This window comes from Anoplolepis gracilipes, chromosome 14 (assembly GCF_047496725.1).
Source record: "Anoplolepis gracilipes chromosome 14, ASM4749672v1, whole genome shotgun sequence".
Lineage (NCBI taxonomy): Eukaryota > Metazoa > Arthropoda > Insecta > Hymenoptera > Formicidae > Anoplolepis > Anoplolepis gracilipes.
In genome coordinates, this window is record NC_132983.1 from 9,532,892 (window position 1) to 9,558,814 (window position 25,923).

The window sequence follows — 25,923 nt, forward strand, 5'->3', positions numbered from 1 at the left end:
AAAAGGTAAATATATAATATATAAAAAACGGAATATACATATTAAGGTATGTATAGAAAATATGTGTATTTATTGTGAAATATATATTAATACATGTGGGTTTGTATCGTACGTTTTTTTTAAATGTTTTGCAGTTGAAATTAGATCATTATATTCTATCCAACAATTTCCAGATCGGAGAGCTATTGCGGTATAATATCCTATTTCTTCATATGAATTTGAAGTTTGTGTGGATGGCATTTTAAAATCTACGATGCCAATTAATTTTAATTTTTTTCTGATAAAGGATTCGCAATATTTAACGGTAAATCTTGTAATTTTATTGATTTAGTTGTGTTACCAAAATTACAAGTATCAAATATTACAAGAGGACCTAGAAAACAGAGAATTTTGCAAATGTATATACGGTGAATTGTTAAGATTTCAAAAAATGTGTATCATTTGTCAGTAATATGTTAGTTTTCTGTACACGTTTACTACATGACATAAAAAGAATGTAAATATAGATAAAAGTATAATATATAAATTATATGAAAAAGAACATTGTCTATTAAAAAGTTGTTTTATTTTTTTTTCAAATGTTATGACGAAAAGAATAAGTATATTTCGATCGAGAGATATGACATCATAATTATGTAAAAGAATAATATTCTAATTAAATTTTCTGTGTATATATTATATATATATGTTTACACACACACACACGCACGCACGCACGCACGCACGCACGCACGCACGCACGCACGCACGCACGCACGCACGCACGCACGCACGCACGCACGCACGCACGCACGCACGCACGCACGCACGCACGCACGCACGCACGCACGCACACACGCACGCACGCACGCACACACACACACATATATACAGGGTGGACCATTTTAATCCAGTCGAATATTTCGAAAACCAAGCCCGGGAGAGAAAAATGTTTCAGACAAAAGTTGTTTGATTTCGAGGGGGCCATAAGATGGTACCATTGGTTTGACCTTGAAGAATTATTTGAAGGTCACCTCAATTTTTTTAAATGGCATCCCCTATTTTTTATTACATATTCTTGTAGCTGACCTCGAGAGCTTTCCAATACACTATAATCAAATGTTTCTTCATTGAGTACTTTTCAAATTATAAAGCTCCAAAATTGCAGTTTGAAAAAATTCAAAATATCTCTTAAAATTTTCACTTTCCGATAGTCTTATCTTACATGATTCAACTAGTCAAAGCAAGATCTGGACATGATCCAACCAGTGAAGGTAAGATCTAGGCATGATGTACCCAGTGAAGGTAAGATCCGAGTATGATCCAACCAGTAAAAGTAAGAGTCGAACATTCTCCATACCCTACACACACACGCGCACGTACACACACTTTACATACACTTGCACACACCCTACACACATATTCCACACACACTCACACATAGGTTATGTGACATAACCTACACGCATGTACACACACTTTACATGCTCTTACACACACCACACGAACACACATACCTCACACACACTTATACATACACATCCCACATTTACACACACACACAGATAATCGGCCCATGTAGACGATTGCTACAAATCCTGTTCGCAGAAGTACAAACCTGATTGATCCCTTGATTGTTCTTGATGTTCTACTCATCTCAAATAGTCTATTTTTGAAATAATATACCCTCTATTGTTTCCAAAGAAAATATCGACCAGAAAATTTATTTGTCACTATTTAGGAATCAATTGAACGAAAATCTCTTCCACTGTTGATCGGAGTATTAAACTTTATTACTCACAATCAGAGGCTTACGTCTGCCGACAATACCCATGGCTGATTATCGTCCCTCAGAGATTGTTAATATTCTCCTTGTTCTCGGAGAATGTCAACTAAATTATCATGAAGCTTCGCGAGTTTACCGGAATCGTTACCCCGAAAGAGAACAACATCCGAATCATACTACAATCCGGGACCTCGAACTAAGAGCTCGCCAAGGCCGTTTAGAACGTCAAAGAGCACATCATGAGTATGATGAAGATGATGTGCGTATGCACGTTATCTTGGCATTCATTCATCTTAATCCTCATACAGTAGTCGTATTATGGCTAGAGAAATTGGTATCCCAAGAACAACGATCTTAAGAATTTTGAAGAAAATGAAGTACCATCCTTACCATATCACGTTAACACAAGCTCTTACTCAAGCAGATATGCCGTTGCGTGTACAATTTTGTCAATGGGCACAACAGATGATCCGAGCTGATCCAAATTTCTTTTATTATGTTATGTTCTCTGATGAATCGACGTTCAAAAATAATGGTGAATTGAATAGACATAATTGCCATTATTGGTCGGATGTTAACCCACATTGGCATAGACAAGAAGATAATCAACATCGCTGGAGTGTGAATGTTTGGTGTGGTATTATAAATGGTTTTTTGATTGGTCCTTATTTCTTTCATAGACATATATAATAGACTGAGCACTTCTATGGGCGAGCTGATGACATGATCTGAAGGACAGAGCTAGTCAGTCAGGTGTGCTTTCTCTCTTGCACATGTAGAGAGAAGGAGAAAGATGGCCCGCCCCTATCTCCTCTACGTGCGCGCGCACGTAAGGGAGATAGGAGCGATAGCCCCGAGATTAAGGCCTTCACACATAAAAAAACTTAAGATGTAAGACGTAAGCAGTAAGAGAATCAACATGTTTGATTTGCTACTGCTTACGGTACTGGCCTTACATCTCGACTGTGATTGGTCGATTCGCTTAGGGTTACGTTTTACGTCGCTACGGAATTCTATGTGTGAAGGCCTTTACCGGTACAAATCTCGTGGTCCTGGTTTGAGTCTCATCAGAGGCAACATTTTTGTTTATTTGTAAAATTTGGGGAATAAAGTAGTATGCTAGAAATAAACATTCAAATCTTATTACGCTTTTTTTTTGTTAACATTTATTCGAGAATTCCTCACCAAAGGGCACAGCTCAATATATTAGTTTTAGTGAGAGACTAGAATTGAAGCCCGGTCTCCCTCATTTTTTAACAATAAAATAAATAATATTCACTGTAAGATACATTAAAAAGTCAGACAAAACAATAATCAATATTTAGAAATTAAATATTAAACGTTTTTATGTAAAACATAAATATAGAACCTTTAACGATCTCACTTGTATTGTTTCTCAAATAAAACATTTATATTGGGTTGGAAGAAAAGTAATATCGTATTTTTATTGATTTTTAAATACGACAATCCGATTATGAAAATTTCTTATTCGTTGTATTACATCTTGAGAACATCTTGCTTCATGAGAAAGTCTAACGTTGAAATATTTTTTCAAAATAAGATTTATCAAATCTAATTTGTGATTCGAAAGGACAGTGTGCTCAACAAACATATCCATCTCTGCAAACAGGCTTGTATCAAGTAATAGTTGTTTTGCGTTAATCATTAATTTTTCTAGAATTTTGTCTGTGAAAAATAAATTCGGAGTACTTCTCGAAACTCTTTCAGCAGTTTTACATATGGTAACTACATCATCGCTTGGCGATACTAAGCCTTTTCTTTGGGTTTGAGAATTTTGAGACGTCGTTTCTGTTGGCTTCAAAGGTACTCGATTTTTCATTTTTATTAATTTGCATGTAATTTCATTACTCTCTTGATTACGGCATAGTTCACACTTAATTTTTTTTAAATCGTTGTAACAATAAATCCAGTAATGTAAATAACTATTTCTTTATTATATTCACTTCAGGACCATCCATTGCTTTCTACATGATCATGCTCGAACGTTACAATACTGAGTAAATATTCAGCGCTGGAATCAATAGAATTATCAGCATTATTATTACTATTAGATTTACATATTACAGTATCGTCTTGCAATGTACAATTCGCTCCGTCAGGTTAGGTAATAGAATTGACATGAGTTACTATTTTTTTAAAACTCGATCTGAACTGGCGACATGTAGGATTATTGTTAAATCCTCCCATTCTTCTTATACAAGAAAAAAAAAGTTTCGAGATGGTCCTGCGATAATTTATATGTCAAAAGATATGACATTGTTTCTTGTTCAAATACGTATCGAGCAAGTTGTAAAACACTGTTCATTGCAACAATAAAACCTCAAAATCCTGTCCTCCGTCTACTTTTTAAAATAGAAATACTTTTATCGGAATTAATGTTTTCAATAATTCTCAAAGATTGTATATAATCAATGTACTCAGATACTTTTTTCTCCATTTCCTTGTAATTTTCTTTAGTTAAACAATTTTGCGATTCACTTTTTGAAAATTTTTTCCGGGAATTTAAAAAATCGAATATATCATTTATTGTTTTGCAAAATTTGGATGTTGCATCAACTCCCGCGAAGTCCTCAGAAAATTTATCTTTCATATACATGAGTCCAATTGCAACTCCATTGCTGAATGTTTGCGCAGCAAGTTTTACTTTCATCTTCTCCTTCTGAAAATTAACATGTCTGCGTCGAATTTTTGTACCTGGATGTAAACTTTCTTTCTCTTGATATTGCACTAATTTTTCTATATACGCCCACTTAATACGGTTATCCTCCTTGTCAATTAAATCATATTCCGATAACGTATTCTTAATCAACTTAAGCATGTGACAGGCATCAGGCACAACAACTATATGTTTTTTGCTTACTGGATGTTCAAAAAATGATTCTTCTTTAATATTTTGTAAGTTCGCACCAAGTTGTTTAACCATACCTAAATTATTTGAAGCACCATCGAATGTTATCGATCTAACATCGATAATACCATTCTCATATAGTACTGTCAAAACTTCTTTCATAATGTTCGCTCTATCTTCAGCTGTTAAACCATTAATAAAATAATATGCAACTGGAGTCTTAAAGTGTCCATTCAAAAAAACAAGCATTATTACTAATGCATACGTCGCTTTCTCAGTTTCTTTATTTTGGAGGCCTAAGTCAATCTGTCCATGGTACCGCTTTCCATCCCATTTAATCCCTTTTTTTATAGACATTTCGTCGACTTGAACTCCAAACTGTAACTTAATACCTTTGGAATCATGTTTATCAATCATCTCTTTCAAATTATCTAAGATTGGTTTACTTATACCAGGACTAAAGTCGATTTTGGAAAACCATTTTCGAATCGTTTGTGGATGAGGTAAGGATTTCAAAAAATTATTTCTGACGTAATGATAAGCTGATGTCGAATAAAATAATAAGGAACAAGCGAATTCCTTTAAAGCAGGAGGATATACTTTGTTTTTCTTCGTTGTTAGGAGATTCTGAAGGATTTCTGATAATGCAGGACATGTGGAAAACTAGAAAGAAATTTGAAAAAAATTATACATAATTGGATTTGAAGATAGAATAAACTACTTTTTTTACTGTTTATGAAAAAATGTAATTATATTTAAATACATATATTATATAAAAAAATTAATTATAGTTATTTATGTTAATATATAATTATGTAAAATACATCGGTTCCTTATATAACATTCCAAATTGTACTGAAGTTGCAAGAACGCTCGTTTTCCAACATTACAATGTTAAAAATATTTACATAGGATCAAATATTATATACATATTCAATACAATATTTACATAGTGAAAAATATTATATACATATATTAATGGCATCTAATCATTTGACATTTTTAAAATTATCTCATAAGCTGTTCAATGTACATAGTTTAGAAAATCCACCTTTTTACAACTCTCAATAGTCTATAAGAGACATATAATAATTACACTTACAAGGAACACTGGCCTCCAGTAAGGTCGAACTAACTCAGAAAAAAGTTTGGTGCGAATCGGTGAGTTCAGGTTCGATAGTGTCCCTTGTTAGTAATAAACTATAACTTTCATGTCCATTTATAATTACAACTCTAAATAAAACTACAACTCACTTCTAATGCGTTACAAACTTCATTTGAAAGCAATCCATTTTTCTTTAAATGCTCTAATAACGATTGCAAATTTTCCACTTTCTTACTTAAGCGTTTTATTTTTTGCTTTAAGATTCGATGTTTATTTTTTGAATTATGTATATAATCGTACACAATTTTCTAGTTTCTATCAGAAGTGAAATCTTTTCTCCGTAGATCTCCAATATCGAGGAGAACAAAAACGCTTTGAGCCTGTGAGGGGCTGAGACATTTTCCTAAATAAAAAAATTGGAAACTTACTTAATAAAACTTTTACTACATTTTCCTTACAATTGCAATATGAAAAGCTGATAAAAAAATTACTACCATTAACGTTAAATATTAATTTTAGGATATAGTTGAAGAGTAAAAAGAATTAATTCGTACTTGGAATAAATAATTTTTAATATAATATTATTTCAAATAATATTTTTTTACAAGCCGAAAATTTTGTATGATTAAAATTGTTTTATAATATAATTTATTGAGCAAAAATTTTTATTAATATTACAATTCTAAACTAACCTTTTTGATGTCAACTTCTTTGTGTCTTTGTCATTTTCTTTATTTTCTGCATTAAATTGTATCTCATCTGATACAATAACTCCAACGTTTGTCATATTTTCTATATTTTTTGAGTTATTGCAACTCGATATCTTAGAGATACACAGCGAGTCATCAGATGTAGTATCACAATTATCACTTTAAATAAAAAGTATTGTGATATAATAATGCGAATGACTTACAAATCAAATAAATAAAAATTAACTTCTTTTCAATATGTGTGGCGTTTTTAACAGTTTGGCACAATAAAACCTTTATGAAAAAAACACTCAAATTTTGAGTGTTAACACTAGATTGTGTGAATTTAGATGTAACACTCAACTTTGGTTAATACTCAAAATTTGAGTGCCTTCTTCATAAGGGAATGCTATAAATATTCATATGTATCCCAAGTTTAAAGAAATTTGCTGAGTTTACATTTTAATGTTATTAAGGAAAGTATACCTGTCACTTTTATTTAATAATAAAGATGGAACAGCTATGGGCACCAAAAACCTTCGTATAGAATTTCCAAATTGTTTATAGCAAAAATCTTTCTCTTCGAAATGTCTGCTACATACTATGCCTAGTTGACCTACGTCTCGTCCTATGTTTGTTATCCAATTTGCTCTTGATATTTCGTTTTTAGGAATACTAAAAAAGAAATTAATTATAATTTATATGATAATTATATTACTTTAATAGTTAATTTACAATATAATACATTATAATGAATAATATAAATTAAATTTTACAAATATTGAAGAGCTAACATAACTTGTAACTTACATTAACTTAAGTAAGCTCAACGTAATCTTACCAATATAACTTTTCAAATTACTTACCGATGAAAAGAAACATCTGCAATAGTTCCTTGCTCTGTTTTACATAAACAACAAGAATTAACTATTTTTAATACTCGTATTAATACGCGTTGTGCCACGTTGTGCAAGATAGGCAGCGTACATTAACCTCAAAGCAGTCGAAGAGCCTTGTCCTCTTCCGACCTCTGATGCATTCGACAAGTCCCCCACCAACTCTCGTATTAGAAAGAGACAGCACCAATGACACTGTTGCTCTCTCTTTCTAATGTAGTATTCAGCTCCTCTTACGGGGACGCTCAGTCTATTATATATGTCTATGATTTCTTTGAAGGAAATGTTAATAGTGTAAATTTTTTGGAACTTCTCAGGGATCATTTACCACAATTGCTTGAAGACGTTGATTTTCATACACGTCAAAGAATGTGGATACAAATGGACGGGCGCCATCTCATTATGCGGCAATAGTGAGAGCTTATCTAGATCGAGAATACAATGGCAGATGGATTGGGCGACGAGGGGCCATCGCATGACCTCCACGCTCTAACTTCACTTGATTTTTATTTGTGGGGGTATATTAAAAATGTGGTTTATGAGCATGCGCCTACAACTAGAGAAGATATGATAGAGAGAATAAGAGTAGCTTGCGCAAATATACCGCGAGCTGTCTTTTTCAAAACGGTCAGACACTTCGAAAATAGGTTGGAATTATGTATTCAAGCCAATGGAGATTGTTAATGCAGCTCTTGATTAGCCGTGTGCTTGGCACGTATTATCTCTTTTCCCTTCGTACTAATTGTTCGATAATGAAATAAGACCACTTTTTTTGTGCTAACTCGTCCTTTATTGCACGCTTCCGACAAGCTTCTAACAGGATGTGTACTCTTTACAGGTTAGGCAACTTGACCACAAAAAAAAACTAAAGATCAAGACTCGCGCGACATCTGGCAACGGTCACGACTAACATTTTCAAATTTAGCAAATAAACTAGTTATCATATTGTCCATATAATATACCGCGCGCCTTGATGTGTCCATGCGCATCAACTAAGTGTGTTAACATAACTATTATATAAACTAAATAAAATAAATGACACAAAATGAACAACTATATTATATCATGTTTCAATGGGTAATACACAGAGTTTGGTCGCTGGTCGCTTGATTATGCCTCTGTTAGTCTTGATGCTCGCAGCCCTGACGACTTCATCCGCTCCTGGGTGTATCTCCATGACTCGACCTAACACCCAAGATTTGGGCGGTAAGGCATCTTCTCGAATAATCACCAACTGCCCAATCCTAATGGGCGGTCCCTTGTCCCGTTTCCATTTTAAACGTTGCTGCATTTGATGCAAGTAATCGACAGACCACCGTTTCCAAAATTGTTGCATTTGTTCGATGCGCTGCCACCGCGATAAAGAGTGAATTGGTAAGTGCTCCAAACTCGGTTCTGGATATGATATTAGTGAGTCTCCGATAAGAAAATGTGCGAGAGCTAAGAAGGAATTATCTTCAGGATCAGAGGACAAAGGAGTTAAAGGCCTTGAATTTAATATAGCTTCGATCTGAATTAACAATGTAGCAGATTCTTCAAATGTTAAAGAACCATATGATACTGTTCTATTTAGATGATGTTTAATGGAGCGCACTGCAGCCTCCCACAATCCTCCGAAATGTGGTGCCCGTGGAGGAATGAAATGCCACGTGATAGCCTCATTCGCCATTTCATTAACGATGTGGCGTCGAAATTCTTCGCGATTAAAGAGATCGCGCAATTCTTCCAATACGCGATTTGCTCCTACAAAATTGGTCCCGTTGTCTGAATATATACTTGAGGGCTTTCCTCTTCGTTCTATAAAACATTTCAATGCACCTAAGAATTCTTCAGTGCTTAAACCAGATACCAATTCAATATGCACCGCCTTGGTGGCTAGACAAATGAATATCGCTATCCAAGCTTTGGATTTTTTAGCGTTTACCTTCTCGTACAAAAATCGGGCCGCAATAATCCACGCCTACGATGCAGAACGGCCGGGATGAAGTGACGCGGGCTGAGGGTAAATTTCTCATAATCTGTTGGGAAACGCTAGGTTTTGACTTAAAACATATGATGCATTGATGAATTATTTTCCGTACTAATCCACGCGCTCCTAGGGGCCAATACTGTGCCCTTATTGCTCCTAATGTAAGTTGAGGTCCTGCGTGATCCTTTTATGCTCGTGCTCAATAACTAATTTAATGAATTTATGACCAGCCGGTATGATCAACTGATGCTTAGCCGCGTAAGCGAGGTCGGCATTTCTTAATCGGCCTCCTACTCTTAAAAGCCCTTCGCTATCTATGAACGGATTCAAGCGGAGCAGTCGATTTTCCCTTGTAGTTACTCGTTGATTTCTTATGTTTTCAATTTCTCTTAAAAATGCTTCCTGCTGAACTCTCTTGACGATGATCTTCTTAGATGCTGTAAATTCTTGAGACGAAATTGGACCCAGTTTCCTATGTTCTTTACTAACCCGTATATTATGTACAAACCGGAGACACATTGCAATTGTCCTTATTAGTCGAATGTATGATGAAAATCTTTCAATAATGTCAAAACTCTTTATTGCTGCCGCAGAGACTATTGTCTTTCGTTGTTCAGGTAGTTCCTCCGGATTCATGTCGGGTTGTATCATTGTGTGCCATGAAGCTTCATTTTCACTCAGCCATTGAGGTCCTCTCCACCATATGTCAGACTTCTTTAAAGTTTCTGGATCGGAACCTCGAGATAAGATATCTGCCGGATTATCATGAGTTCGTACGTGATGCCAACTTTCAATTGAAGTGAGCTCTTGAATTTCCCTGATTCGGTTAGCTATGAATGTGTTGAACTTGCGACTAGATTTAATCCAGCCTAATACTATCATTGAATCTGTCTAGTAATATGACCCGTCAATATTCCGATCCATGGCTTGAATAATCTTGTTCATTAATTGCGCCAGCAGCTGAGCGCCACATAACTCTAATCGAGGCAATGACACAGTCTTTAATGGAGCTACTCTCGATTTCGAGCACAACAAACTCTTGTGACAAGCACCATTCTAATCAACGACTCGTGTATATATGCATGCACCGTACGCGTCTTTACTTGCATCACAGAAACCATGCAATTCCAATCGGGAAATTTCTTGTGCTGTTATCACACCTCGAGGACTTCGAATCTCGTTCAGTCCCTTCATCTGAGATTTGTATCTACTCCAATCTGTGTATATGTCCGAAGGTAGTGACTCGTCCCAATCTACTTGCAACGTCCACAATTTTTAAATAAATAATTTTGCTACTAATACGACCGGACCTATAAGACCTAACGGATCAAATATTTGTGCTATAAATGACAATATTGTCCTCTTGTTATCGCGTTGACCTGACTTCGAGTTCGTGGATATCATGTACTGGAACATATCATCCATCGGATTCCATTGAATGCCGAGAGTCTTGAAGACATCTTCTTTGTCGAGATTTCGTATCGAATGCGTTATTGACGCATCAGGAATGTTTTCGATTAGCTCCAATTTGTTTGATGTCCATTTATGCAATATGAATCCACCTTTGCTGAGAAGACTCGTTGTTTCATTGCGAATTTGTAATGCTCCCTCCATTGAATTTGATCCCGTGATCAAATCATCCACGTAAAAATCGCGCAGAACTGTCTGCGCTCCTATAGGATAATTTTGTCTCTCTGATTTTGCAAGAGTTTGAAGTGACTTAATGGCAAGAAACGATGCTGGACTGGTTCCGTAAGTGAGTGTTAATAATTCGAATTCCCTTAGCTGCTCGTTCGGATTATTACGCCATAAGATACGTTGTAGCGGTACTTGAGATTCATCGATTAGGATCTGCCTGTACATCTTAGTAATGTCTGCAATCAGAACGTACTTAAATGTTCGAAATCTTACCACTATGGACAATAAATCTTGCTGTAATGTAGGACCAGTCATCAAAGTATCGTTAAGCGACACTCCTGAGGTTGTCTTACATAATGCGTCAAAGATTACCCTTAATCTGGTTATTGAACTTTCTTCCTTAATCACACAATGATGTGGCATGTAATAGTGTTGAGTTGCTTCAAGTCTGTCTGCTCGGATCTCTCTCATATGCCCCAATGATTCATACTCATGCATGAAAATTGCGTACTCTTTCTTCAATGCTGGGTCGCGATTTAGTTTTCCTTCAAGAGCCTTGAATCTTCGTATTGCTATTTCCTTTGATTGACCAAGAAGAGACATTTCTTCATGTTTAATAGGTAATTTAACAACAAATCTACCTTCTAGATTCCGTTTGACATTTGATTCGAAGTGCTTCTCACATTCCTTCTCTTCGAGAGACATTTCACCCTTCCGCGCGCCGTGCTCAATCTCCCAAAATCGCTTCATTGTATGATTCAACTCTTCGTTTATACTGAGATTGCATACTGTCGATCCTGTATGCTCGGATGTGGTGAGAACCTTTCCTGTTGCGATCCATCCGAAATGCGTTTTTTGCCAACAAGGCTGCGTGCCTGTTGACTTTATTTGACCTATGCAAGTAATGTTCCAGAAAATTTCTACACCTATGAGCATATCAATTTTCGCTGATTCCATAAATTCTGGATCAGCCAATGTTATTCCTGAAGGAATGCGAATGTCAGCTCTATTGATGGAGACTGTTGGAAGATCTTGAATTATTTTTCGTATTGTCAGACAGCAAATTTCTGCCTTAAAATTATTGAGCCGAGATTGTAAATTTACCTTGACTGAACTGTGCGTCTCGGTGTTGGCGTCGCCCACTCTGTGAATGACCAGGCAGCTAGGAAACCGTTTGAGTCCGAGTTTTTCCTCTAACTCAATCGTTATAAAATTTGATTGAGAGCCATTGTCGAGTAACGCTCTACAATAATGCCAGTTTCCTTTAATGTCTTGAATTTGAATGATTGCGGTGGAAAGCAACATTTGATGTCCTGTCTTGCATGATTTACACTTGTAGTTGATGTTTGAGATGGCACTTGCGAAACTGGTATGCTTGAATCAATATCCTTCAATTGCTGATTTGTCTCAATATGAAGAAATTATTGTGTTTTTTGTGACAGGTTTTACACGCGCCTGAGTTACAGTTTTTAGCTCTATGCTCAGTGGACCTCAAACAATTTAAGCAAATCTTGCGCTCCCTTATCTCCTGAATTCGCTTATCTACAGCCAACGAAAGAAACTTGTCACATCGAAAAACTGGGTGATTGCCTTTACAAAAGCTGCAAGCTGCCTTATCCGTTACTACGTGTGCCGACGTAGCCTTCTTCGACATTTTTATGTTCCTATCGGTATGGGTAGCCGTTACGGCAGTTTGAGATCTGCGATCTATGGCTTCCAGAGCCCTACATCGTTGTGAAAGAAAATCAATTAATTCCTTGAATGACGGTACATCTGAACCTTCAAGACTAGTTTCCCATTCTTTGTTTGTTACTGGTGGTAACTTGCAAGTGATTACATGAATAAGCAGATCGTCCCATTTGTCGGTAGAACGTTGCAAAACCTTGAGCGCTCGCAGATGCTTCAAAATGTTGTCTAAAAGTTGTCTAAGCTCAATATGATTTTCTTTGATTAAATTCGGATGCTCGAAAATAGCCTTAATATGTTTTTGTACAATAACTCTTTGATTATCATACCTTTCGTTCAACATGTCTCATGCTTCTACATAATTATCTGCAGATAACTCTAGTGTACTGATAACATCCGCTACCTCATCCTTGAAAGACACCTTGAGATACTGCATTTTTTGAATAGTCGGTAAAACAGTATTTTCATGTATTATTGAATGAAATATGTCACGAAATGGATGCCAATCATCGTAAGATCCTGAAAATGATGGAAGATCTATTCGTGGCAGACACATATTCAAGTTCGGAGGCACAGTGTTATCGCGATTGTTTTGTGGCGCGAGAAGGCCAAACGGGTTAGGCCCGGCTATGTGAGCATTCGCCACACAATTTCCTATAAGCTCCTCGAACCTCGTATCCACTGCAAAATATTTTTCTTCAAACGCACATCGTTCATCATTGTGCGCATCCTCCTGCTCTACTGTGTCCTCAAAGAATTTGATCCATGATTGGGATTCGTCGAACATTTGCCAACATTCTTTGAATTTGACCTGTCTTTGTTGTAATTCGATAGATGAGATTTGTTTATCGCCTAACTCGTCAACGAAAGTTTTTCCACGTGTGCATGTCGCTTTCGCTTGAGTTCTTTTCGTTTTCGCTGCACGATACTCGCGATCTTCCACCATAATGATATTTATTTTTTAGCTTGAAACGGGATATGGTATAGGAAAGCTGAATGGACTGTATTCTTTTTTGAGGATTGGATTACGGAGACTCACCTGAGATCCTTTGATCGATGACAACATCGACAGAATAATTCCGCTGTCATCCTTCCGCTGTACCCAAAATGGCTTCCTTGTAGTCTCGAATGTGCTGCGACTCTAGTAGCCTCACTCTTCGCAATGCTTCACTGCGTTCTTTGTTGACAATGATGCGTGTTCGCCCTTGTTTAACGTGTTACGATGTGCTAGATACGATTAACCTTAATTGTCTGTGCTATCGTACGCACTATTCGTACACCACGTATCCTTGTTTCGCCTTTTCCGAATATACGACGTATCCGGCTCGAAGGACCAATGTTAATGCAGCTCTTGATTAGCCGTGTGCTTGGCACGTATTATCTCTTTTCCCTTCGTACTAATTGTTCGATAATAAAATAAGACCACTTTTTTGTGCTAACTCGTCCTTTATTGCACGTTTCCGATAAGCTTCTAACAGGATGTGTACTCTTTACAGGTTAGGCAACTTGACCACAAAAAACTAAAGATCAAGACTCGCGCGACATCTGGCAACGGTCACGACTAACATTTTCAAATTTAGCAAATAAACTAGTTATCATATTGTCCATATAATAGAGATAATTTTGAACAGTTCCTTTGATAAAGATTTTACCTTGACTGGTTGGATCATACTCGGATCTTATCTTTACTGGTTGGATCATGCTTAGATCTTGTCTTGACTGGCTGGATCATACTCGGATCTTACGTTCACTGGCTACATCATGCCTAGATCTTACCTTCACTGGTTGGATCATGTCCAGATCTTGCCTTGACTGGTTGGATCATACTCGGATCTTATCTTTACTGGTTGGATCATGCCTAGATCTTGCCTTGATTGGCTGAATCATACTCGGATCTTACCTTCACTGGGTACACCATGCCTAGATCTTACCTTCACTGGTTGGATCATGTCCAGATCTTGCTTTGACTAGTTAAATCATGTAAGATAAGACTATCGGAAAGTGAATATTTTAAGACATATTTTGAATTTTTTCAAACTGCAACTTTGGAGCTTTATAATTTGAAAAGTACTCAATGAAGAAACATTTGATTATAGTGTTTTGGAAAGCTCTCGAGGTCAGCTACAAGAATATGTAATAAAAAATAGGGGATGCCATTTAAAAAAATTGAAATGACTTTCATGTGACCTTCAAATAATTTTTCAAGGTCAAACCAATGGTACCATTTTATGGTCCCCTCGAAAACAAACAACTTTTGTCTGAAAAATTTTTCTTTCCAGGGCTTGGTTTTCGAGATATTCGACTGGATGGATTAAAATGATCCACTGTGTATATATATATATATATATAATGTGTGTGTATGTTCAATCAATAAAATAATACAAAATAGGAATATTCGTATAAATTTAAAAGTTGAACATAGTTTTATTACTCACCTATTTTAGAAAGTGTCGTTGTCTCATAACCTGGATAATTTATTTGACATTTTTTTTCCAGTTAATGTGACATGGTTAGCTATAATGTTGTAAAAGTCCTCTTGTGTTAATAGGTTAAAGTCAATTTGTGCAACTGGTAAAATTTTTGTACGGGGAGGACATCCAAGATCACAAATTGAAATTTCTTCAAAACTTGATGTGGTTTTAAATAGATTGTTAGCTAAGGAGCCAACATTAGTTTCACAATTTGTTTAGATACACTTTGCGAAATTCAATTGTTGCGAAAGAAAAATGGGTAGGAGTATCTTTGCACGTAACTTATAAGTAGATGATCCGATGCCTTTATTTAGTATATCAACACCCAGTTCGTATAGTTGATTATAGTTGTTATATTCTTCTCGCATCTGTTGTACACATCATATATATATATATATATATATTAATATACTGTCATACATACACATACACACATATATACAGGGTGGACCATTTTAATCCATCCAGTCGAATATCTCGAAAACCAAGCCCGGGAAAGAAAAATGTTTCAGACAAAAGTTGTATGGTTTCGAGGAGGCCATAAGATGTTACCATAAGATATTGGTTTGATCTTGAAAAGTCATTTGAAGGTCACGTGAAGGTCACTTCAAGTTTTTTAAATGGAACACCCTATATATTATTGCATATTCTTGTAGCTTATCTCCAGAGCTTTCCAAAACACTATAATAAAATGTTTTTTCATTAAACACTTCTCAAGTTATAAGGCTTCAAAGTTGCAATATTTTGACATAAAATACAAGATATCTCGTAAAATATTTATTTTTTGATTATCTTACTCTAATACTTTTATGCACAGAATAATGAGACGAATCAATTGGCGTGAAGAAAACTCATAATTATGTTAAAGTAAAAATCTGAATTTGCAACTAATAGTTACACATTTTTACTTTAACATAATTATGTGTTTTCTTTACACCAATTGATTCGTCTCATTATTCTGTGCATAAAAGTATTAGAGTAAGATAATCAAAAAATGAATATTTTACGAGATATCTTGTATTTTATGTCAAAATACTGCAACTTTGAAGCTTTATAACTCAAAAAAAAAATAATGAAAAATACTTTGTCATAAATGTTTTGGAAAGCTCTCGAGATGAGCTACAAGAATATGTAAAAATATATAGAGTGTTCCAATTAAAAAACTTGAAGTGACCTTCACGTGACCTTCAAATGACTTTCCAAGGTCAAACCAATGGTGCCACCTTATGGCCCCCTCGAAACCATACAACTTTTGTCTGAAAAATTTTTCTCTCTCGGGCTTGGTTTTCGAGATATTCAACTGGATGGATTAAAATGGTCCACCCTGTATATAGTGACGTGACGTTTTCTTTCGTCCATCACAAGGGTCGAAAGGCCCGATCGGGAAAGGTTTGCGCGGGGCCTGCGTCCTCGAATAATAGAGAGAGCGACCTGCGAGATTTACTTTTTGCGCGTTATTTGCGAGTTTAGCGGCAGCAACCTCTAGTCGACAGCTACGCGGGTCCGAGGAGTCTGGTTGTATCGGCGAGAGGTGGCCAGGGACTACGGAGAGATCATGCCCGGTAAGAACCGTACATTTTGTTCGATAATTTATAAATCGGCGGAAACATCGACTGCCGTTAAAAGGTTTAAATCTGCAGGAGCATACCGAGAGCGAAAGACCGAAAAGGAACGGTCAAGGGGATGGCCACTCCCGATATGTTGAGCATTGGAGCCCCGACTATGGAGCTGGAAGGTCGGACTCAACCATAGGATCCGGGGAAGCCAAGGATACCGGACCGAGCCGGCCGGAAGCTGCCGATAAGCCGCACCGAGAAGTTGCCTCGCGGACCGAGGGATCACAAGATCGATAACCCAAATCGAACGGGCCGCGATAAGAGGCGGCCGTGATTGGCCCTAAGGGCCACGATAGCGCCACAGGTGGCCTAAATGCGTACGATGTCGCCGGCGTGTCTCCCGCAAGCCTCACGCTCGTCACTGTTCGGCGAGCGATCGAGGAAGACAGGCCTATCGACCCGACTAGCGAAGATCATCGTGCGAGACCGGATGACGGAGAAGGAGAAGAATTGTAAGGCCGTCAAACCGGTAACTCATACGATTCGGACGAACGTGCCCTGTTATAATTGTCGTAATTTTAGTTGTCGCGATTCACGGGGAAGATTATATTCCGCCGTCGCGTATTTGTTGCCGTATCGTTGTTGAGATTTGCGAGGGCCGCACTTCGTCCGAGTCGTAAAAGGGCATAACATCTCTCTCAATAGTCGCCGCCGATAGTCATTATTGTGTTACCGTATTACGTATCGTTTGTTGTCGAAATTTGTTACCGCATGATAAATTGTATCCGTCGGGAAGCGAGCTTGTATATTGCGTGTCGCGTGCGACTTTAACATTCCGCGTCAGTTATCGACTCGCGATCCGGGAACAATACATGTAGCGTAATTTCGTCGAGTATAGTTTTGTTTACAGGGACGTTGAATCTGCATCCGCTTATCGGGAGAATTCCCCACGCCGCATAAAACATGCAATAAGTACCGTGGTGATCGATGGCGGAGATCGATGTGTGCCGGCCGCGCATGTTTACGTGCATTTCCGAAGTTTATTGTAAATCGATTAGAGCGATTAACGGACGATTCGTGGCCGAGATCTAGAGTATATTATTGAAGAATGTATTTCTATGATCGCCACGACCTTAATAAGCCGCGAGCGATCGGCGAAAAAGCATAACTTCCTCTGAAATCACGCGTAATTCGATACCTCTCGGTCGCGACATCGCGCCGTCACGCGCCCTTCACATGCGCCGAGCGTGCGACGTACATGTCTAGTTATCGCATTTATGATAACTCCCTCCGGAAGGCTTTCTCGCTGCACGCCGAGAATTTTCCTGTATATTATATTCATTACACTACTCTTTGTCAAATATATTTATTCTTAAAATTGATAATTGTGTCTGTTTCCCGAGAGACTTTCTCGCTTGTTAACTATCGATTCTCGATCCTGCTCAGCTCCTACGCAACCCCCCCCCCTCTGTCACTTAAGTATTAACTAGCCGCTTTAGTTGCCGTCGCGATCGTAATTGTTTTACGATTTTGAGTGCATCAGGCGGATGTCGTATTAATTGGAGACGGCGCGAATTTTCGCGCCTGGCGCCCAAACTTTATCGTTCCGATAGAATAACATGACGAGTAATTAGGCGATCGCGCCGAAGGTGTGCCATAGGCCAGTCCATCGGCCAAAATTGTATCAAGGAGCGTACGCGGTAATTAACCGAAAAAGTATACACGGTCATAATATATATATATATATATGTATGTATAACGGTATATTAAATTATAAAAACGAATAGAAAATCATATAAGCAAATAATACTAAAAATATATAAGAAAAAGTTACAAATTAATTTTTATGTTTTTATAAAAGGACCTGAGCGACACTCAGGGTTTGAATCTCACTGCTTTATGTAAAGAGAAAGAAGTAAAAAAAATGAAAACGTACGTAATATAAGAATAATATATGTAATATAAGTGAAGATGCGTGCGAATTATTAAAAACTACCCGTGCAAGACACGTAAACCGAAAGAAAAAATTTCTCTGTTATCGAAGCAAAATACAAGTATGAAGATGAGATTTGGAAAGTAAGTAAAAGTAGTTTACCTTCTTTTGAAAATGTTCATAATCTGATAGAATTACGAGTACAAGTTGTAAAAGACTATCAAATGCACATGTATTTCTTAGACAATAATTATTGTTATTTAATTTTACTGCGTGTAACTCCATAGTGTTGCCATTTTTTATAAGTGGAAGTTTTGTACTCCTACTCCATGTTAAGGAATCCTTTATATTGCACTGGTTATCTCCCAAATATCTTGCAGTGCGAATTTTTTTGCGAGAATTTAATCCGCGCCAATTTTCGACTTCTCGTGATGCAAGAATCTTGTAACTACTCTCAAAACAAGTTGTACATATACGTTCTTGTCCATATCTTTCTTCACCACAGGCTACTGAGCAGTTTTCGATTGCATGCACCGCTAGTTTGTAAATAATACATACATGTGCATCAAAAGGTTTATCACTATTGGCACAAGCTGAACATATTTTTATTTGCACATCATTGAGTGAAGAATTTGTATTTATATCTTCTATCTCTTCATCTATGTTTGAAATATTTACAGTTGATTTCTGATTTGGCGATGTACTTTTTTCTTCTGCATCAACAAGTTTCACCTTTCCATGTAAATAATCTGAATGTAGTTTCACAAATTCATCAATTCTTATAAGAAGTCTCAAATTCTTAAGGAGATTATTTTTTATTTTGTTAAATTCGCCTTCTATAGGTGCGCTCGATGCGGGAACTCGGCCATAACCAAAATCATCGCGACAAACATTTGACCACAATGGGAAGGTATTAATATCTTTTAATAACCGCTCCGCTAAAGCTGGAAAATAATGGGCATTGTTGCGATCACCTACTTCCTTCAAAATGTTACTAATGTCGTTTTTTATTTTAGCTCCCCACGCTGACCATTCAGTTTCTATTTCATTATTTATTTTGTTTCCTTCAATATTTTCTTTCCTTTTCTTCTGCTTTGTCTTCTTCCAAAAAGCTTTTATAGTCTGACATACCTGAGATGTAAAGCAACAAATATAATAATATTTTTTTATAAATAATAATGTATTAAATAGAGAATAATAAAATAAAATACACTTATTGTTAATATAAAATAAACTTACACAAAACATAGATAATATAGAGATAATATAGAATATAAAATCTGGATTAATTTGTTTTAATTATTGCTAATTCTAATTGTCTCAGAGTTTTGATATAGATAAATATCTTTTAATAAAGATAACGATAAAAAGGGACTTACCAATTATAAAAGATTTTAGTCTCCTTTTTTCTTTCTCACAATGAGTTTCTTCGCCATTTAATAATATGCCTTCTGTTTCAGAACATGCAACTATTAATATTGTTCGAAATATTGTAGCAGCTTCTTCCAAATTTCGGCACAAAATTAATTTTCCAATAGCAGCCAAATAAAAAATTTTTTACAAATTTGTTACAAATAAAATTTGGGACGCAACACGTATAAAGTGTGGATTCAGATTTCGTAATCATTATATATCTAATGTTGATATATCTGGATATATAAATGGTAAAAATATATATATATATGTGTGTGTGTGTGTGTGTGTGTGTGTGTGTGTGTGCGTGCGTGCGTGCGTGCGTGCGTGCGTGCGTGCGTGCGTGCGTGCGTGTGTGTGTGTGTGTGTGTGTGTGTGTGTGTACATATTTTAGATACACAACAGACAAACATAGAGAAAGAGAAAATATTGTATATAAGATATGTATATGAGAAATATGTGAAGAGCACTTTATTATTAATCTTTTTATATTATTGATATGTAAATACTTTTATGATATTTAGGTACATGTAAATGTGGTAGCACCTTACGCTGCAACATAGAAAGCACGAAGCGAGAAGCATTTTTAAAATTCATCATACTTGAAGGCACCAGGAAATGTAGTAAACGTTTTCTAAGAGAAGCGTCAAGAACACAAATAGCAAAAACATTATGTACCAAACTAGTTGAAGTATATCGTGCAGAAAAAGCTAATGAACTTATGATACCTGGTGATCCGGAACCTCCGCATTTGTATAAAGCATCAGTATTACATATGGCAAAATCAGAATATAAAAAAATCACAATTGTTTGATGCAGATCCTATTAAAACTTTGCGCATAATGAAATGTAGCGGTTATTCCAATTCGATTCATGATATTGGCATAGATCCGTTTTTTACATATTATTGGACGAAGCACCAGTTGCAAATATATCGCAAATATTGTTCCACAAACATAAGTTCTATATGCATAGATGCTACAGGCAGTATCGTAAAAAAAATAATAAAAGTAGACAAAACTTTATCCAAACATATTTTTTTATATCAGGCAGTGATAAATTATAATTCAAGCTAATTCTCGGTATCTCAGATGTTATCTGAAAGAAATACCACAAACGATATACATTTTTGGATGTTGCAATGGTTTACAATGGGTGCTCCATATCCACGCGAAGTTATAGTAGATTCGTCTAAAGCATTATTAAATGCTGTTATACGAACGTTTACATGTATGAGACTATAACAGATTATGCAAACGCATGTAAAAATAGAGTTATCCCATAATGTTTCATAAGAATAGACGTTGCTCATTGCATTCAAATGTACGTAAATTTTTTAAAACATCTTCCGCGAAGAATAAAAATTTTTTATTTGGCTGCTATTGGAAAATTAATTTTGTGCCGAAATTTGGAAGAAGCTGCTACAATATTTCGAACAATATTAATAGTTGCATGTTCTGAAACAGAAGGCATATTATTAAATGGCGAAGAAACTCATTGTGAGAAAGAAAAAAGGAGACTAAAATCTTTTATAATTGGTAAGTCCCTTTTTATCGTTATCTTTATTAAAAGATATTTATCTATATCAAAACTCTGAGACAATTAGAATTAGCAATAATTAAAACAAATTAATCCAGATTTTATATTCTATATTATCTCTATATTATCTATGTTTTGTGTAAGTTTATTTTATATTAACAATAAGTGTATTTTATTTTATTATTCTCTATTTAATACATTATTATTTATAAAAAAATATTATTATATTTGTTGCTTTACATCTCAGGTATGTCAGACTATGAAAGCTTTTTGGAAGAAGACAAAGCAGAAGAAAAGGAAAGAAAATATTGAAGGAAACAAAATAAATAATGAAATAGAAACTGAATGGTCAGCGTGGGGAGCTAAAATAAAAAACGACATTAGTAACATTTTGAAGGAAGTAGGTGATCGCAACAATGCCCATTATTTTCCAGCTTTAGCGGAGCGGTTATTAAAAGATATTAATACCTTCCCATTGTGGTCAAATGTTTGTCGCGATGATTTTGGTTATGGCCGAGTTCCCGCATCGAGCGCACCTATAGAAGGCGAATTTAACAAGATAAAAAATAATCTCCTCAAGAATTTGAGACTTCTTATAAGAATTGATGAATTTGTGAAACTACATTCAGATTATTTACATGGAAAGGTGAAACTTGTTGATGCAGAAGAAAAAAGTACATCGCCAAATCAGAAATCAACTGTAAATATTTCAAACATAGATGAAGAGATAGAAGATATAAATACAAATTCTTCACTCAATGATGTGCAAATAAAAATATGTTCAGCTTGTGCCAATAGTGATAAACCTTTTGATGCACATGTATGTATTATTTACAAACTAGCGGTGCATGCAATCGAAAACTGCTCAGTAGCCTGTGGTGAAGAAAGATATGGACAAGAACGTATATGTACAACTTGTTTTGAGAGTAATTACAAGATTCTTGCATCACGAGAAGTCGAAAATTGGCGCGGATTAAATTCTCGCAAAAAAATTCGCACTGCAAGATATTTGGGAGATAACCAGTGCAATATAAAGGATTCCTTAACATGGAGTAGGAGTACAAAACTTCCACTTATAAAAAATGGCAACACTATGGAGTTACACGCAGTAAAATTAAATAACAATAATTATTGTCTAAGAAATACATGTGCATTTGATAGTCTTTTACAACTTGTACTCGTAATTCTATCAGATTATGAACATTTTCAAAAGAAGGTAAACTACTTTTACTTACTTTCCAAATCTCATCTTCATACTTGTATTTTGCTTCGATAACAGAGAAATTTTTTCTTTCGGTTTACGTGTCTTGCACGGGTAGTTTTTAATAATTCGCACGCATCTTCACTTATATTACATATATTATTCTTATATTACGTACGTTTTCATTTTTTTTACTTCTTTCTCTTTACATAAAGCAGTGAGATTCAAACCCTGAGTGTCGCTCAGGTCCTTTTATAAAAACATAAAAATTAATTTGTAACTTTTTCTTATATATTTTTAGTATTATTTGCTTATATGATTTTCTATTCGTTTTTATAATTTAATATACCGTTATACATACATATATATATATATATATTATGACCGTGTATACTTTTTCGGTTAATTACCGCGTACGCTCCTTGATACAATTTTGGCCGATGGACTGGCCTATGGCACACCTTCGGCGCGATCGCCTAATTACTCGTCATGTTATTCTATCGGAACGATAAAGTTTGGGCGCCAGGCGCGAAAATTCGCGCCGTCTCCAATTAATACGACATCCGCCTGATGCACTCAAAATCGTAAAACAATTACGATCGCGACGGCAACTAAAGCGGCTAGTTAATACTTAAGTGACAGAGGGGGGGGGGGGGGGTTGCGTAGGAGCTGAGCAGGATCGAGAATCGATAGTTAACAAGCGAGAAAGTCTCTCGGGAAACAGACACAATTATCAATTTTAAGAATAAATATATTTGACAAAGAGTAGTGTAATGAATATAATATACAGGAAAATTCTCGGCGTGCAGCGAGAAAGCCTTCCGGAGGGAGTTATCATAAATGCGATAACTAGACATGTACGTCGCACGCTCGGCGCATGTGAAGGGCGCGTGACGGCGCGATGTCGCGACCGAGAGGTATCGAATTACGCGTGATTTCAGAGGAAGTTATGCTTTTTCGCCGATCGCTCGCGGCTTATTAAGGTCGTGGCGATCATAGAAATACATTCTTCAATAATATACTCTAGATCTCGGCCACGAATCGTCCGTTAATCGCTCTAATCGATTTACAATAAACTTCGGAAATGCACGTAAACATGCGCGGCCGGCACACATCGATCTCCGCCATCGATCACCACGGTACTTATTGCATGTTTTATGCGGCGTGGGGAATTCTCCCGATAAGCGGATGCAGATTCAACGTCCCTGTAAACAAAACTATACTCGACGAAATTACGCTACATGTATTGTTCCCGGATCGCGAGTCGATAACTGACGCGGAATGTTAAAGTCGCACGCGACACGCAATATACAAGCTCGCTTCCCGACGGATACAATTTATCATGCGGTAACAAATTTCGACAACAAACGATACGTAATACGGTAACACAATAATGACTATCGGCGGCGACTATTGAGAGAGATGTTATGCCCTTTTACGACTCGGACGAAGTGCGGCCCTCGCAAATCTCAACAACGATACGGCAACAAATACGCGACGGCGGAATATAATCTTCCCCGTGAATCGCGACAACTAAAATTACGACAATTATAACAGGGCACGTTCGTCCGAATCGTATGAGTTACCGGTTTGACGGCCTTACAATTCTTCTCCTTCTCCGTCATCCGGTCTCGCACGATGATCTTCGCTAGTCGGGTCGATAGGCCTGTCTTCCTCGATCGCTCGCCGAACAGTGACGAGCGTGAGGCTTGCGGGAGACACGCCGGCGACATCGTACGCATTTAGGCCACCTGTGGCGCTATCGTGGCCCTTAGGGCCAATCACGGTCGCCTCTTATCGCGGCCCGTTCGATTTGGGTTATCGATCTTGTGATCCCTCGGTCCCCGCGAGGCAACTTCTCGGTGCGGCTTATCGGCAGCTTCCGGCCGGCTCGGTCCGGTGCCCTTGGCTTCCCCGGATCCCATGGTTAAGTTCGACCTTCCAGCTCCATAGTCGGGGCTCCGATGCTCAACATATCGGGAGTGGCCATCCCCTTGACCGTTCCTTTTCGGTCTTTTGCTCTCGGTATGCTCCTGCAGATTCAAACCTTTTAACGGCAATCGATGTTTCCGCCGATTTATAAATTATCGAACAAAATGTACGGTTCTTACCGGGCGTGATCTCTCCGCAGTCCCTGGCCTCCTCTCGCCGACACAACCAGGCTCCTCGGACCCGCGTAGCTGTCGACTAGAGGTTGCTGCCGCTAAACTCGCAAATAACGCGCGAAAAGTAAATCTCGCAGGGCGCTCTCTCTATTATTCGAGGACGCAGGCCCCGCGAAAACCTTTCCCGATCGGGCCTTTCGACCTTTGTGACGGACGAAAGAAAACGTCACGTCACTATATATATATATATATATATATATATATATATATATATATATATATATATATATGTGTGTATGTGTATGTATAACAGTATATTAATATATATATATATATATACATATATGATGTGTACAACAGATGTGAGAAGAATATAATAACTATAATCAACTATACGAACTGGATGTTGATATACTAAATAAAGGCATCGGATCATCTACTTATAAGTTACGTGCAAAGATACTCCTACTCATTTTTCTTTCGCAACAATTGAATTTCGCAAAGTGTATCCAAACAAATTGTGAAATTAATGTTGGCTCCTTAGCTAACAATCTATTTAAAACCACACCAAGTTTTGAAGAAATTTTAATTTGCGATCTTGGATGTTCTCCCCGTACAAAAATTTTACCAGTTGCACAAATTGACTTTAACCTATTAACACAAGAGGACTTTTACAACATTATAGCTAACCATGTCACATTAACTGGGAAAAAAATGTCAAATAAATTATCCAGGTTATGAGACAACGACACTTTCTAAAATAGGTGAGTAATAAAATTATGTTCAACTTCCAAATTTATACGAATATTCCTATTTTGTATTACTTTATTGATTGAACATACACACACATTATATATATATAGTAGTAGTAGTAGTAGTAGTAGTAGATAAATTTATTGATTCCCCTTGGGGTTTTCAATCTCTTACAAGTTTCCTTAACCTATCTTACCACTAAACTTAACTTTACTTAACCTAATTGTTTTGGAGAGCCTGCGATCGTGAGCGGCCCTTCCATGTCCCCCCAATCGCATGCCCTCCCCACACACACACACACCACCTTCTCTCCACCGGACTTCCGTTTCCTCTTG

General features: G+C 36.7%; 4 protein-coding genes, 1 long non-coding RNA gene and 1 pseudogene across 5 annotated transcripts; 1 reads left to right on the forward strand and 5 right to left on the reverse strand.

Moving 5' to 3' along the window:
* Positions 1-2,144: 2,144 nt before the first annotated feature.
* On the forward strand, positions 2,145-8,008 carry LOC140672924 (uncharacterized; annotated as a pseudogene).
* Positions 6,449-7,446, reverse strand: LOC140673041 (uncharacterized). Its single transcript, XR_012047993.1, has 3 exons — positions 7,295-7,446; positions 6,915-7,103; positions 6,449-6,608 (listed from the first exon to the last, which is right to left on the reverse strand). It is a non-coding gene; the product is annotated as an uncharacterized lncRNA (long non-coding RNA).
* A 379-nt stretch (positions 8,009-8,387) lies between the features above and the next one.
* Positions 8,388-9,339, reverse strand: LOC140672925 (uncharacterized). Its single transcript, XM_072905408.1, has 2 exons — positions 9,249-9,339; positions 8,388-9,199 (listed from the first exon to the last, which is right to left on the reverse strand). Exons 1-2 carry the CDS (start codon positions 9,337-9,339, stop codon positions 8,388-8,390), a joined length of 903 nt encoding a protein of 300 aa, XP_072761509.1.
* A 110-nt stretch (positions 9,340-9,449) lies between these two features.
* On the reverse strand, positions 9,450-10,175 carry LOC140672926 (uncharacterized). Its single transcript, XM_072905409.1, has one exon. It carries the CDS (start codon positions 10,173-10,175, stop codon positions 9,450-9,452), a length of 726 nt encoding a protein of 241 aa, XP_072761510.1.
* Positions 10,176-10,568: 393 nt separating this feature from the next.
* Positions 10,569-12,236, reverse strand: LOC140672927 (uncharacterized). The gene has a single exon (XM_072905411.1). It carries the CDS (start codon positions 12,234-12,236, stop codon positions 10,569-10,571), a length of 1,668 nt encoding a protein of 555 aa, XP_072761512.1.
* An 85-nt stretch (positions 12,237-12,321) lies between these two features.
* On the reverse strand, positions 12,322-12,960 carry LOC140672928 (uncharacterized). The gene has a single exon (XM_072905412.1). The coding sequence runs from the start codon at positions 12,958-12,960 to the stop codon at positions 12,322-12,324; it is 639 nt and encodes a 212-aa protein (XP_072761513.1).
* Between the last annotated feature and the right edge of the window lie 12,963 nt (positions 12,961-25,923).

Bases quoted from the DNA above. Each gene is read 5' to 3' on its own strand.
- LOC140672927 (XM_072905411.1), bottom strand. From the start codon at position 12,236: ATGTTGCTTTCCACCGCAATCATTCAAATTCAAGACATTAAAGGAAAC.
- LOC140672925 (XM_072905408.1), bottom strand. From the start codon at position 9,339: ATGAGAAATTTACCCTCAGCCCGCGTCACTTCATCCCGGCCGTTCTGC. The intron at 9,200-9,248 runs GTAAACGCTAAA...TCATTTGTCTAG, and splicing joins CCCGATTTTTGTACGAGAAG to CCACCAAGGCGGTGCATATT.
- LOC140672926 (XM_072905409.1), bottom strand. From the start codon at position 10,175: ATGATAGTATTAGGCTGGATTAAATCTAGTCGCAAGTTCAACACATTC.
- LOC140672928 (XM_072905412.1), bottom strand. From the start codon at position 12,960: ATGTTGAACGAAAGGTATGATAATCAAAGAGTTATTGTACAAAAACAT.